The sequence below is a fragment of the Chiloscyllium plagiosum genome, chromosome 2 (assembly GCF_004010195.1).
Source record: "Chiloscyllium plagiosum isolate BGI_BamShark_2017 chromosome 2, ASM401019v2, whole genome shotgun sequence".
In the NCBI taxonomy this organism is placed as follows: domain Eukaryota; kingdom Metazoa; phylum Chordata; class Chondrichthyes; order Orectolobiformes; family Hemiscylliidae; genus Chiloscyllium; species Chiloscyllium plagiosum.
Genome location: NC_057711.1, coordinates 100,310,749 through 100,325,473, shown reverse-complemented (window position 1 = coordinate 100,325,473; position 14,725 = coordinate 100,310,749). Strand labels below are relative to the sequence as shown.

Sequence of the window (14,725 nt, the reverse complement as noted above, 5' to 3'; positions counted from 1 at the left end):
CTGAAGTCAAGCAACTCCAACTGATGGTCATTGAAAAACATTAAGCAGGCAATTGAGAAATCACAAGATTTATTCTAAAATGTATGCAATCAATGTGAAATAGTAATAAAATTCGACTCAGGTGGCATTATTTTTAAAAATGGATTGAAGGGACAAAATACTCAAATAAGAATCAGGTCTTGAATGAGTATAAATCACAAACATTAATCATAATCAAGATATAAATTAACCAAAAGGTGAGAAGATGAATAAAGGACAATAGAAGGTGCACAAAATGCAGCGGAGTGAATGGTACTGCAGTCCAACCACAACATGATGTTTAGTGGCAATTTCAGGCCATGGGAGGGTGGGGACTACACAGATGAACATCAGGAAGCCTTACAAACCAAGGACTGATGTGAGAGAAAGGCAGTAATTAACCAGTCAGCTGTTATAGCTAGTGGGTCCCAAGCCCTTAATTTTAGTGAAAATGGGCCTGTTTGGATGGGAAGAGAGCGATGGAACAACAAGAGAGTCAGCACACAACAATAGGAATCCAGAAGGAAGATAAGTGTGTAATATATAAAACTAGCTTACAAGAAAACTAATAATTGACAGCCCATCATTCCTCTTTCAAAAAGAACATGACAAGCACCCAGCTACAACAATGTAAAACACCTACAGCTTCAGTGTGACAGGTGGAGAGGATTCTGACATTCAAAGTTCCAAAAGCAATTTCCACAGCAAACTTTTATGACAACAGTTGAGATCAAGCAGACGAGAATGTTCTAACACAAGAAGTTTATTGTGCCTGTGCTGACTCTTTAAAAGGGCAGTAGCTCATGGTTCCTCACATTGTCTTCTTTGTAACAAGCTCCTCATCCTTAAGCAACTGTCAACTTCCATTTAAAATTTATTAATGGCATCAGCTCAAATCAGCTTTCCAGGAACAATGTTCCAAAGTAAAACACTTTGTGGACAAATTCTCATCTCCTCTTGGGTTAGGTTCAAAGCCATTGGAAAGCAATGATCTCTGGTTATTGATTCAATCATCAAAGGGAATAATTACTTTTATTTGCTCTATCAAGGCCTCTCTTGCAAACTCAATAAATTATGACACCTTTTCTTCTTCTAGAAAGCCCTTCCCAACTTATCCAACATGTCCACATAACTGAACTCTATCACTTCTGATTACATCCTGCTCGACTTCTTCAGAACCTGACTGAAGCTTGACATCTTTCCTGAAGAGGTGACGCCCAGGATTCTCGGCAACATGCCAGCTCAGGCTATTTCATGCTCATGGAACGTTATTTGGCTGTAGGTGGGACTATTGTCTCCTGTCTGGCCCATGGTAATACAGACAAAATAAACTAAAATAAACTTCCCTATCCCACCACTGCCGAAATAAAGCACTGGTGCCATGAAGGCTGTCTTCCCTGTACACATCCAACCCACATTTTCTGGCTGCAACAAATTTTCACCAGGTGAAGAAAGCAAATGGTATTTTGGCCTTAATAGGGTCAGGATTCACGCACATGAGCAGGGATGTCTTGCTGTAATTGTACAGGGCCTTGTACAAGGAAGATTTTAGTCTTCTTACTGAAGGAAAGATGTTCTGGTTACGGAGGGAGGGCAACAAAGGTTTTTCAGACTGATTCTTGGAACGGCAAAACTGATGTACGAAGAGGGACTTGATTAGTTAGCATTATACTCACTAGAAGAGTAAGGACAGACCTCATAGAAACCTATAAAACTCTAACTGGACTAAACAAGATAAATGAAAGGAGAACATCCCTAGTGACTAGAGAGTCTAGAGCCAGGAGTCACAATCCAAGGATATGGGATAGGCCATTGAACTGAGATGAGGAGAAATTACTTCAGCCAGAGAGCGGTGAGCCTGTGGAATTCTCTCCCACAGAAAATGGTTGAGGACAAAACATTCAATGTTCTCAAGTAGTTTGACATATTACGTAGGGTTAAAGGTATCAAAGGAAATGGAGAGAAAGTGATAACAGGGCACTGAATTAAATGATCATCCATGATGATATTAAGTGATGCAACAGGCTGGAAGGGCCAAATGACTGACTCCTGCTTCTAGTATATGCACTTCTATGAAGTGAAGGAGCATTGTTTCAAAAGGCCTCACATGATCACCTTGCAGAAATTGGTCTGTATTCTTATAATCATAGTCAATGTGCTGTGCAAAATGTGGTTAAGAATGATAATTGAATATTTGCATCTTGCAGAAGAGTTTGGAGATAGAAGGCGCTGGTGATCTCTGTCATGGTATACCTTAAGAAATTCCAGCTTGTGGGACAATAATCTGTGAAGGGGTGCCACAAGCTCACAGAAGGAGGAAATATTTCAACAAAATATTACCAAACTTCCTGCAGACTGATCAGTTACACGTTACCACCAACCTGGGTTGTTTTATCTTCAGCTGACCACCTCCTTTGCATCTTTTTGTTAGATATGAGACAAAAACTAAAAAGTTAGCAGCCACTCTTGAAAATCATTAAACATTATTTAAGCTGTAAGTGCACAATCCTAAGAGAAGAAACATGAGTAGAAATCTAGATTACTGGTTATTAGGTGAGCTTTGCTTACTTTACTGGGGCTGGTGGTGTTGGCACTGCTGACAGTTCAACTGTCAGCATTCCATCAGAATTGGTTTTCTCAATCAGGACTGGCTTGGTGCGAAGCAGGTCTGGAGCGGTGTGTGCTGAGACCACTTGCTGTAGGCCCCCAGCACTATTTCCTCGATTGGTCAAAACAAATGAATACGACGTGTCAGGGTCTAAATTGGTGATTAGCTTTTGTGTAGCTCTTCCATCCACTTCAATGTGGTCATTATTGTAGATGATCTAATCAGTCAGAAAAGAAAAACTCCATTAGTTCCTTTATAACCCATTGGCTACAATTAATTCTGAAGCACCCAAATTGTAGTTGACATACCAAGAGTTCTGTGAAGAGTTATTTACTTTCAACGCTAACCATTTCCCTCAGAACCGAACTATTTGACCCACTGAAAATTTTCTATTTAATTTCATATTTCCAGCTTGTACAGTGTATGTTTTTTGTAATGGTTGTGTTAATTTATTAAAATGTAGATTAAAACCAATGTTGCTCTTGGATTAATAGTTTTCCAAAAACATCAGAACATTCTATCGCAGAAAACTGAAACCTTTTGCAACAAGTATTCCAGAAGCATTTACTCAGCGTTCTTTGTTCAATTTTTTTGCAATGTATACATGTTGTAGGAATTGAACACGAACACTTATTGTAAAATATATCAAATACTTGGTAGAATTTTTGATCCTGTAACTAGTGGTTCAGGATGTACCAAAATTGAGGGAGCAATCATTGATTAGAAATGGAGTGACTTTGAACAAGAGGCTTGAATCTTCATGAACAATCAAGCACAGCCAGTTCAAATGGCTCAGAGTCATTTATAGACAAGGGTATACACAGAAGGTTCAAGTGCTATAGGTAGTTTCCACAACTCGGAGATAGGTGATACTGAGAAATGACAAAGAGATAAATTTTCTTTATTTTAAGCTTGATTTGGGTGATTATTGGCTGGCCACCTTTAATAGTTATACAGGAAAGGTAACATCGGAACTTCACCTGCAGAAAACAATCCAAATCGTGAAGCAAGAGACAGCAACATGATGATATGAGTTGAAGAAAGGGAGCTTAATTCCTGTAATAGTTTGCATTAGTGAGGTGAGAGTGATAGCTTTTGACATCAAGGTTAAAAGTGTAGTATCAAGAAATCCAAGCAAAACTGGAATCCATAAGTATCAGGGGCAAAATCTCCAGTGGGTGGGTTTTATACTTGGCCCATAGAAATGTGGTCGTGGTTGTTAGTGGTCAGTCATCTCAGCTCCAGGATATTTCTGTAGGAGTTCGGAGGGAAGTGCCCTAGTCCCAACTATCTTCAGCTGCTTCATAAATGACTTTCCTATTATTATAGGGTCAGAAGTGGGAATGTTCACCAATGATTGCACAATGTTCAGTACCACTTGAGAGTCCTCCAATACTGAAGCAGTCTATGTTCAAATGCAGCATGATCTGGATAGTATCCAGGCTTGGGCTGACAAGTGGCAAGTTAGCTACACAAATGCCATGTAATAACCATCTCCAAATTGAAACAATGTCATTACCACCCCATACTTATTCAATGGTATTACCATCTCTGAATTCCCCACTATCAACTTCCTTGTGATTACTGTTGATCAGAAACTCAACTGGATTGTCACATGAATTGAGTGGGTATCAGAGCAGGTCAGAGGCTATGAATACTACCCAAAGCCTGTTAACCATCTCCCAAGCACAAATTAGGATGGTAATGGAACACTCCCTACTTGCCTGGATGTGTGCTGTTCCAACAACAGACAAAAAGCTTGAAATCATCCAGGAAAAAGCAGCTGCTTGACTGACATTGCATTCACAAACATCCACTCCCTCCATCACTGATACTCAATAGCAGCACTGAATATTATCAACAAGATGCACTGCAGAAATTCATCAAAGATCCTTACAAAGAACCTTTCAAACCCATCAGCATGTCCTTGGAAAAGGACAAGGACTGCAGAAACATAGGAACATCACTAGCTGCAAGTTTCCTCCAAGCCACTCAGCACCCTGACTTGGAAGTATATCGCAGTCTCTTCACTGTTGCTGGGTCAAAATTGTTGAATTCCCTCACTAACAGCATTGTGGGTCAACCAACAGCATATGGTCTGCAGCGGTTCAAGAAGGCATGTTAACCCCATCTTCTCAAAGGCAACTAGGGACAGACAATAAAATGATGGCCAGCCAGCCATGCCCATGTCCATGAGTGAAAAAAAAACTAATCTTCCCCAAACATGACAAGGAAAAGTAAAACAAGAGATTGGAATAAATATTCTATGTGTTGACTTTCACAAAGCAACTGATAAGGCAAGAATTTTCTGGATAGTGAATCTTCTGGATAGTTCAGAGGTTCATGGTGTCAGATTGAGAATTTGTGATTCCATAATTAGGGAGCTAGTAATGTTAAGTGAGGCAGTTACCTGCAGATAAGAGCTCTAACTTGAAAATAATGACCGACATAATCAATCTTTGGTTGCCTGCAGCTTATATTATAGTTCATTGGCTGGATGGGTGGCTTGCAATGTAGAATGAAAGTAACAACATGGGTTCAATTCCTGTACTGGCTGAGGTCACGCTGACAGTCCCACCTTCTCAGTCTCACCATTCGCCTGACGTGTGGTAACCTTCAAGTTCAACTTAGCACCACTCGTCTTTCTCTCTAATGAGATAGCAGCCCGATAGTCCTCTGTGACTATACAGACTATACGCTTGTAATGGAAGTTTAAAAAAAAAACTAAATAGTGGTAAATCCAATGTCATATGGTAAACAGAATTAATGCATAGAAGAGGGATAGTGCAAAAGGATCCAGAAGAACTTGTAATTGGAAAGCACTAACATATGAATTGTTGAGAAATAAGACATTAGCATCCTGCATTCATCAGGACAGAATCACAAGAATTCTCAAAGGGAACAACAATTTATAATGCATGAGAAGAAGGTGCTGACTGGTTGTTCTCTTTAGCTGGTATTTGATTGGTTGTATACATGATTGAAATTTGATAGTCTTGAGCTATAACCTGTTCTGCTAACCAATGTAACATGCAGGTCCCAGGCCTACATACAACATAATGACGGTATGAGTGCACTGACACAGTCAGCTCAACTTCAGTGTCCACATATGGCATAAAACACAATGACAATGAAGGACATCACTTCGACTGGGACAACACAAAATCCTAGGACAAGCGAAACAAAGACATATGCGAGAATTCCTAGAGGCCTGGCATTCTAATCGGAACTCCATCAATAAACACATCAATTCATACCCCATCTACCTTCCCTTGAGAAAAAGAACTGGAAATGACATCACCCACCTTAAGAAACTAAGACCTATAAATAGAGAGGCGGGACATACCACCAGCGCTTCACCGGAGGCACTCACTGATGATGTTACCTAGTCATGGTGATGAAACGTCTGAAAACAAACCTTCCAATTCAGTGAGCTAACTCACATCCAAACTCAAAGGCAATTCGGAGACAATTATTCGACATAAATAAAATAATGAATTGATACAAGAAAATGGCTTTGGTGATTTCCTCCCAGAACTTGGAGTGCATGGAGCTGTTACACTGGATCCAACAGAAGTGTCACAAACAGTGCACAAAATATCAATGCAGTAATACTGTGTTGTAGCAGATTGTGATCACCACTTATTTAAAATTTTCTAGGGGCGGCATGGTGGCTCAGTGGTTTGCACTCTGCCTCACAGAGCCAGGGACCTGGGTTTGATTCCAGCCTCAGGTAACTGTCTGTGTGGAGTTTGTACATTCTCTCCGTTTCGGTGTGGGTTTCCTCTGGGTGCTCCGATCTCCTCCCACAGCCCAAAGATGTGCAGGTTAGGTGAATAAATTGCCCATAGTGTTCAGGGATGTATAGACTGGGTGCATTAGTCAAGGGTAAATATAAGGTTGAGGGGTGTGGGTCTGGGTGGGTTGCTCTTTGGCAGGTCAGTGTGGACTTGTTGGGCCAAAGGGCTTGTTTCCACATTGTAGGGATTCTATAAAAATGATAGTGGCAGTAAAAAGGATTCATAAGAAATCAAAGACAATTCTGGGCTTTGGCTCATAAAATTGCCAAGAGACTGAAGAACTGCATTGGTTCTCAGTTGGAAAAGGAAATGGAGAGAACATTTAAAATCAGGATGGGACTCAATTGGTTGCTGCTTTGTTTGAAAGAGGCAGAGAGAAGAAATTAAAGACGTTATCATGAACTGGTGGATGCATAAGTCAAATATAACTGCAGGAATACTTGAAACTCAGTTAAGTGTGCTGAACAGACTGTTAGTTTACACAGGGAATGGTGAGTACTGAATCATTCAAAAACAATAGTTATAAGGCACAAGGGAATTTGGGTTTGGTGCTATGCCAGAAGTAATGAAAACGATGAATGGTATTGCATTGGATAAACATCCTTAGGCTCCTAAACTGAACAGAGAAAAGGAAAATGTCCAAATGACACACATTCTCCCAGGTTAAGAACAAATTTACAAGAGAACAATGATATTTCTTTTAACTTACACATGATTGGAATACAATATAGACAGGTCAGTAAGTACAGCTACAGAGGTGACTTAAAGGGGTTCAGCTTTGATAGCTGATAGCTTATGTAAAAATGTTGGCACAAATGCAAAACAGGATTGCCAAATGTATACCCATAATTATATTTTTTGTTCAAGAATAGGAATTCATTCTCTTAACTGTACTGATCCAATAAAATCATAAATTTAGCTAAATGATAAAGCAACTTTTAACCCAAAATATTTTTTATCAAGGCAGCTGTACTTGAACGAGGATATTTTAAATCCAAAGCAACAGGAGTGAACCCTTGCCTTCCCTGTGGATTCTTAGGTAATATTTGATTTGAAGGAAGTGAATTTTACATTCTCGAAAAATGTTGCTGAAATTTCAAATCTAGAATTGGGTCAGACGTTTGTTGCACTTCAAGTGCCTTTTGGAGATGGCAGAGTCTGTTTCTACCATACAGATCATGGTGGTGGATCACTCTGTAACAGTCAACAGTTCATTCAGTTAAAAATATACTGTGTAATGACAGCAACGAAAAGCTTATTGAAATTATTCTGTTTACTACCTTAATGGACTTATTGCATTACATTGGTCTTTCCTTGATTAAAATAGCACATGGAGAGATTCGGACATTTTCTTATTTGCAGAAGTTGAAGACTCATAGTAAGCACAGAAATTGCTATATGTAGAATTGAATGTTCCTCCTGGAGGCAGACTGGGAGGTAGAGAGAGGTGTATAATGGTATGGTAAGATAAGGGATAGATAAGGGATCCTCAATTCCTGGAGCAGACAACTGTTTTCTGATTTGGATAGCCTTTCTCTTCTTGGCAGCATCCTGGACATTTAGACCCAGAGATTTTCTCTTTCTGGCCATGTCCTAAATCTGTTGGTATTGATCTGGCTCTCATGAAGCTGTTCACAGCTCATCACTATTTTTGAAAACAAATTTTGACTCACTGTCTGCGGATGCAACTGTGTTGAGGTACACAAGTTCTCTACTTTGGTTGAATGTCTTCATTCTCCCTCTGTGGTTGATTTCTGCTGGACTGGACACTGTCCAAGTTCTCAGCTATGCGATTGGAGGATTGTCGCTCACTCAGAACAGCCTCTGTCACTGGCACTTTGAGTGACAATGGATTATTGTGGTTTTCAGTGATCATGGGAGTCTGGAACATTTCCACCAGTCTGGTAAAATCTGTGCCTTCCTTCTCAGTGACAGAGAAAAAACACTATTCTTTGCCAACAGAGTCAACTCTCTTTTTGGGTTCCCTCATGTCCAAAAGCAAATCTAATAAAATTCCACTACCCCAAGACCAGTTGTTTGGCAATGGATTTTTTCCTGGACAAGCTGTTCTCAGGATGCGAGTCAAACCCCTTCTACTATCCTAAGGATGCTGAAGTCAAGATGTACATGCATACTCAAAAATGAAAAGTATTGATTGCAAATTAGGGGGTCATTTTCAACTCTTACGTTCCTTGCATTGCAGTGTTACCTATGCTCTTGAAACTGTTCATTTGCATGGGTCAAAACTTCTGATTCTTCAGCCACAAATCTGATAAAATTAAAAATCACACACACCAGGTGATAGTCCATCAGGTTTATTTGAAAATACAAGCTTTCAGAGTGCTGCTCCTTCATCAGTTAGCGAGTGTGGCAGGAGTGTAGGACACAGAATTTATAGTAATAGATCAAAGTGTCATACAACTGATGCAATGTATTGAACAAACCTAGATTGCTGTTAACAACTCATACCTGATGAAGGAGGAGCGCTCCGAAAGCTTGTAGTTTCAAATAAACCTGTTGGACTATAACCTGGCGCTGCATGATTTTTAACTCTGTCCACCACAGTCCAACTCCACAACAAGCCTGATAGGCAAAGACACCTCTCCCCTGTATCAAACTTAAAGGTAACGGGATAGCAACCGACACAAACAAATACGTGAAACTTCAATCATTTGGATTATCAATATCCCCTATGAACACTTGATATTTTCTAATGATGATATATTTTCTAGTTGTGGATATATTTTCTAAAGGAGTTGGTTTTACAGCTTTAATCTTTTTCAATGAGTAAGCATTTGGCTTTTTGCTTAGAAACTGTGTCTTGACATTTCTGCACATTTCCTAGAATTGACCTACAGCTTCACAGATGTAACATTCTTTTGCCAGGATCTGAAAATGTCTGTTAGTGAGTGTTTGTTGTTCCACAGCACGATATACACTGTTACTATCTGCCACAACTAAAACAGGAAGTGCTGGAGAAACTCAGCAGATCTTGCAGAATCTGTAAAGAAAAATCAGAGTTAATATTTTGAGTTCAATGACCCTTCATCAGAATATAGTAGGCGTGATCACTAAATTTGTGGATGACAACAAAATTGGTGGTATAGCAGACAGTGAAGAAGGGTATCTAGGAGTAACTGGGCCAGTGAACTGAGGAATGACAGGTGGAGTTTAATTTAGATAAATGAGAGTTGCGTTTTGGTTAAACAAGTCAGGGCAGGACTGAGACAGTTAATGGTAGGGTCCTGGGGAGTGTTGTCGAACAAAGAGACCGAGAGATGCAGATACAGAGTACCTTGAAAGTGGCATCAGATGTAGACAGGATGGTGAAGAAGGTGTTTGGCATGCTTGCCTTCATTGGTCAGAGCACTGAGTACAAGAGTTGGAGCATCATATTATGGCTGTACAAGACATTGGTAAGGCCACATTTGGAATTCTGGTTGCCCTGCTATATGAACAATATTATTAAATCGGAAAGGGTGTTAAAAAAGACTTACAAGGATGTTACTGAGACTGAAGGGTTTGAGTTATAGGCTGGGACTTTTTCCTTCATGTGTAGGAGGCTGAGGGATGACCTGATATATTTTATAAAATCATGAGGGGCACAGATAGAATAACCAAGATCTTTTCTCCATGGCAAGGGAGTCCAAAATTAGAGAACAAAGATTTAAGAAGTGGAAAGATTTGAAAAAGATGTGACGGAAAACTTTTTCACACAGAAGGTTGTGCATATCTGGAATGAGTTGCTTGAGGAAGTGGGAGAGGCAGGTTCAATTACATGTAAAGACATTTGGACAGGTACATGGATAAGAAATCTTTACAGGGATATGGGCCAAACACAAGCAAATAGGACTAACTCAGTTTAGGAAACCTGGTTGGCACGGACAGTTGGGCCGAAGGGTCTGTTTCTGTGCTGTGTGATTCTATAACAGAAAAGCTGATGAATGATCACTGAACTCGAAACTGCTGCCAGATCTGCTGAATTTCTGCAGCACTTACTGTTCCATTTCAGATTTCCAGCATCCGTAATTGAGCTAGGTCACACAAGTTGGACTTACTTTCGAAGCTGTTAGACTTTCCAGCCATTCACAACCACTTTTGGACTGCCTTCAGGAAAGGGGTGGGGTTGTGCCAAAAGCCACTCTCATGACCTTTCCTCTCACGTCCCTGTCACCTCACTTGCTGTGAACCCCAGCCATCCCTCACTCATCCAGCTCTAGTGATTATATCTGACCGAGTGTCTGGAGCACAGTCGGCACCAAGCATGACCCCCGGTGACAGTGCATGACTGTCAGCTTGTAATTGGTTGACATTTATGGTTAGGTGAGATTTCTGCCTTTGGGAGCTCAGATCCTGGGGAAAGCCTGGGACTAATGAGTTAAGCACCAGACACGCAATTAATTTGGTCAGGCCCCCTCACAGAACTGCAACTGTCCAGTTCTCCAACATGGAGGGTAGGACTAATGTGCAGAACATTGAATCCAGATTCTTTCTGTTTTACTTCTGTACTTCACATTTCCCTACCACACCATCCTGACACCCTCAAACGTCTCTTCAAACTCCACAGCCATGCAAAACTTCAAATGTTTCATGCTGGTGTCGCACAAGTCAGGCTCCTCAGATGGGGCATTTGTCATGAGTGCAAAAACATTTAAAGGGAATATGTACTTATACAAATGGCTGACCTGATCCACAAAAAAAATTGTCACTCAGCCCCAGAAACACAAACATGCACATAATCTTATTTGAAGCTTATTTAGGCTAGTCCACATAATATTTCTAATCAGACCATGATCACAACTTGGTCAGGTGCTGCCCATCCCAACAAACAACTCCTTTCTATTCCCCAACATGGATAACCTCCTACCCAGTCTACTCCTTTCACCATGTGCAGACTTTCTTCACTTATCTGTAAGTAAGCCCATTTATACATGGCTCAGGTAGCAAGCCTCAGTATAACCACCAAAAAAGTGCATTATTTTCACTGGAACTGCCAATGACCATAAAATTAAGTCAACTACTTAAACCCCGCTCAGAAGCCCACACTTGCTCCAATATACAAACATAAGATTGAAAGGCAGAAGTCACAGAACGGTACAGCACAGGAAGCTATTCAGCCCATCAATACCTATACTAGACTTCCCCTGCCTTTGTGCTGCAGCCTAGTTCCCTCTTGAAATGCATTGATTTAAACCACCTCCATTACACTCTCAGAGAGTGCTTTTGAGATCCTAATTACTCATTGCATGAGAATCTGGCTCCATTGTACCTCTTTTCCATTAGCTTAAATCTGTGCTTTCTAATGTTTCCTCTGCTTGGGTTTATCCCTGTCCACTCTGCTGTGACCCATGATTTTGAACACCTCTATCAAATCTTTTCACAATCTTCTCGTGTATGTAGAAAACAATTTGAACTTCTCTGATCTATCTGTCTAACTGAAGTTCCTTATCTCCGAAACCATTCTCATGAATCTTTTCTGCACTGTCTCCAATATCTTCTGACCTTTACAGAAGTTTGGTGCCTGGAACTGGGCACAATCCTCCACCAAAGGCCAAACTAGTGTTTTATGGAAGTCAACTTAACCTCATCCCCTTGCATTCAATGCCCCTATCAATAAAGCTGAGATACCACTTCAGTCAACATGTTTTCAAATGATTCTGCCTCCAACAATTTGTCTGATATGAGATTCAACTTAAAATAAGCAAATTAACATCTTTGTTAAAACAGTGAGTATTAATATGAAGTGCAATAAAACACGTTTACAATACTATCCATGATAGTTTTCTCTAGATATGAGTAACAAATAATCTTTAATAAGTAAGACATTCTGCTGCACCTCTGAATGAATAAATAGAAACAATATCATAGGAAACTTGTACAGTTTTGTCAAAATTACTCACTTTAAAAGGAATGGCAGTGTTGTAGTTCTCTGGAATCTCCCACGTTAACAAAACTGATGTCTTCATTACAGCTTTAACATGAAAATTTTTTGCAAACACTGCTGAAAAATTAAGGAGAGTGACAATTTAGATGGGACTGTATCAACATTCTGCTTGGACCTGTTTCAGTGCTCTTACCAGTTCAATGTATGAATAAACCACCACTCCTACCTGCATTGTTGTCAACCTAAATTTCTATAAATCTTAGTGACTAAAACTTACCTTTGTAAGTCATGCAGGTTTACACAGTCTCAACGGTATGCTTATACTTGAGCACAGAAGACTCCGTAGTACAGTATATTAAGACTCAAGAACTTTACCTTTCAAGTTGGTAGAAAGGAGTGATCTCTAATGCATAATCTCGTGACCCAACTCCCTAATATCGTCACCCACCTGCATCTAGGAGCACACAAATAGACAAATCCTACCTGGATCCAATGGCAGTGTCCGGAATTGAACACTAGGACTATATGGACCAGGACCTTTACTTGTGTAAGCTCTCACTTTGATGTCATAAGTGGTGTCTGGTTTTAGGTTGGTGAGCTTCAAACTTGTCTCGGGTGAGGCGACAGAGAGCTCAATTCGATTATTTGGGCTGTTGATATCTCTGTACAAAACGTTATATTTGGTAATTAACCCATTCCTTTCTGCCAAGACCGGTGGCTGCCAGCTCAAATGAATCGTTGAAGCTGTGGAGCTTTCAGTACGTGGGTTTTGGGGAAATCCACTCGGTCGTTCTTCTGGAATCGTGATTTCTTTCACAATCTCCTCCCCAAAGCCAACCTTATTTTTTGCGGAGAGTTTGAAGAGGTAAGAAGTGCCTTTATGGATGTCAGTAGCTGTATAATGGTCATCCTTTTCTGAAAATTCTAACGTTGTCAGCAATTCAGAGTCCTTGCGTCCAAATTTTAAACGATAACCCAGAATTGGTCCATAGGTTTCTACAGGAGGATGCCACTGAATAAGAGCGGTGTTCATCTGTGTATGGCTAACAAGGAGTCTTGGTTTCCCAGGAACTGTAACAATAAATGAGATTTATTTTAGAAGTTTTTCCTTAATATTCCCACAGGATTTATGCACGAGAAATATATGCTTATTTCAAGTAGCTGTCAACTGAAGAAAGAATTACTGTCACATACGGAAGTCTGCATTCCCTTAGAATCACCTCCCCAAATTTTCATTACGTTTGTAAAATGTCTCAGGATTGTGGCTCTGATGAAAATATGGACCAGTGATAATATGATTAATGTAATTATCCAAACTCTGTGGCAAAATAATTTTATGATAAATATAAGTTCAAGGTAAGAACTGACAAAAAAAAATCAGTAGCCATTACGAAGTCAAGAAGTTCTCATGAAATTCAAGAGATTACAAAGATCAAACTGAGAGAAATGGTCCAACAATTCAGAATGTAATTTGAAGTGATGACAAAATTGCTAGTTTTACAGGGAGGCAATAGCTAGTGGTATTATTGCAAGACTATTAATCCAGAGTCCCAAGTAAGAGCAGACGATGAGGAAGGCAGAGAGGAGACAGGTGCAAGAGACGCCGGGGGAAGTACCTGTCAGGAACAAGTTGAATCTTTTGGAAACAGTAGAGACTGATGACACTGCCAGTCCGTGAGACGGCCAGGTCTGTCAATCAAAAGTTGCCGCAGAGGCAGAGCGGAAGAGTTGGACATTGCACAGAGCTTTTAAAGAACAACAGAGGATTACTAAGAAAGATGACACTGCCAGTCCGTGAGGCGGCCAGGTCTGTCAATCAAAGGTTGGCGTGGAGGCAAAGCGGAAGAGTCGGACATCGCACAGAGCCGTAGTAATAGGGGACGCCATAGTGAGAGGAACTGACCGGGGCTTTTATGGCAGCAGGCGGGACTTAAGGATGGTGTGTTGCCTCCCTGGTGCCAGGGTTAAAGACATCACAGACAGAGTGTAGGACATCCTCAAGGACGAAGGTGAACAGCCAGAGGTGGTGGTTCATGTCGGCACAAATGATGTCAGGAAGAAGAGGAAGAACATACTACAACGGGACATTGGAGAATTAGGAAGAAGGCTGAAAAGCAGGACGTCCAGGGTGGTTATCTCCGGTTTACTTCCAGTTCCTCGGGCTGGTGAGGCCAGAAACAGGGCAATAATGGACTTGAACGTGTGGCTGGGGAACTGGTGCAGGAAGCAAGGATTTAAATTCTAGGATCACTGGGGTATGTTTTGTGGTAAGCATTAAATTTTCTAAGAGAGACGGTTTGCACCTTAATAGGTTAGGGACCAGTATGCTGGCAGGCAGGTTTGCTACTGCAACACAGCTACGTTTAAACTAAGTAGCGGGGGGGGGGGGGGGGGGACAAACTGGATGTTTAAGAA

The 14,725-nt window shown here is 40.6% G+C and overlaps 1 protein-coding gene across 44 annotated transcripts in view; it reads right to left on the bottom strand.

Annotated features, from left to right (window-relative positions):
• Positions 1-14,725, bottom strand: part of LOC122562121 (receptor-type tyrosine-protein phosphatase delta) — a 2,454,643-nt gene that overhangs the window by 147,514 nt on the left and 2,292,404 nt on the right. For 21 of the 44 annotated variants that reach the window (XM_043714668.1, XM_043714784.1, XM_043714721.1 and 18 more), the window contains 3 exons: positions 12,794-13,381; positions 12,327-12,427; positions 2,587-2,843 (listed from right to left, as the gene is read on the bottom strand). In XM_043714668.1, the coding sequence (XP_043570603.1) occupies positions 2,587-2,843; positions 12,327-12,427; positions 12,794-13,381 (946 nt within the window). The remainder of the gene's footprint in view (positions 1-2,586; positions 2,844-12,326; positions 12,428-12,793; positions 13,382-14,725) is intronic. The other 23 variants (XM_043714693.1, XM_043714736.1, XM_043714711.1 and 20 more) reach the window with 3 other exon arrangements.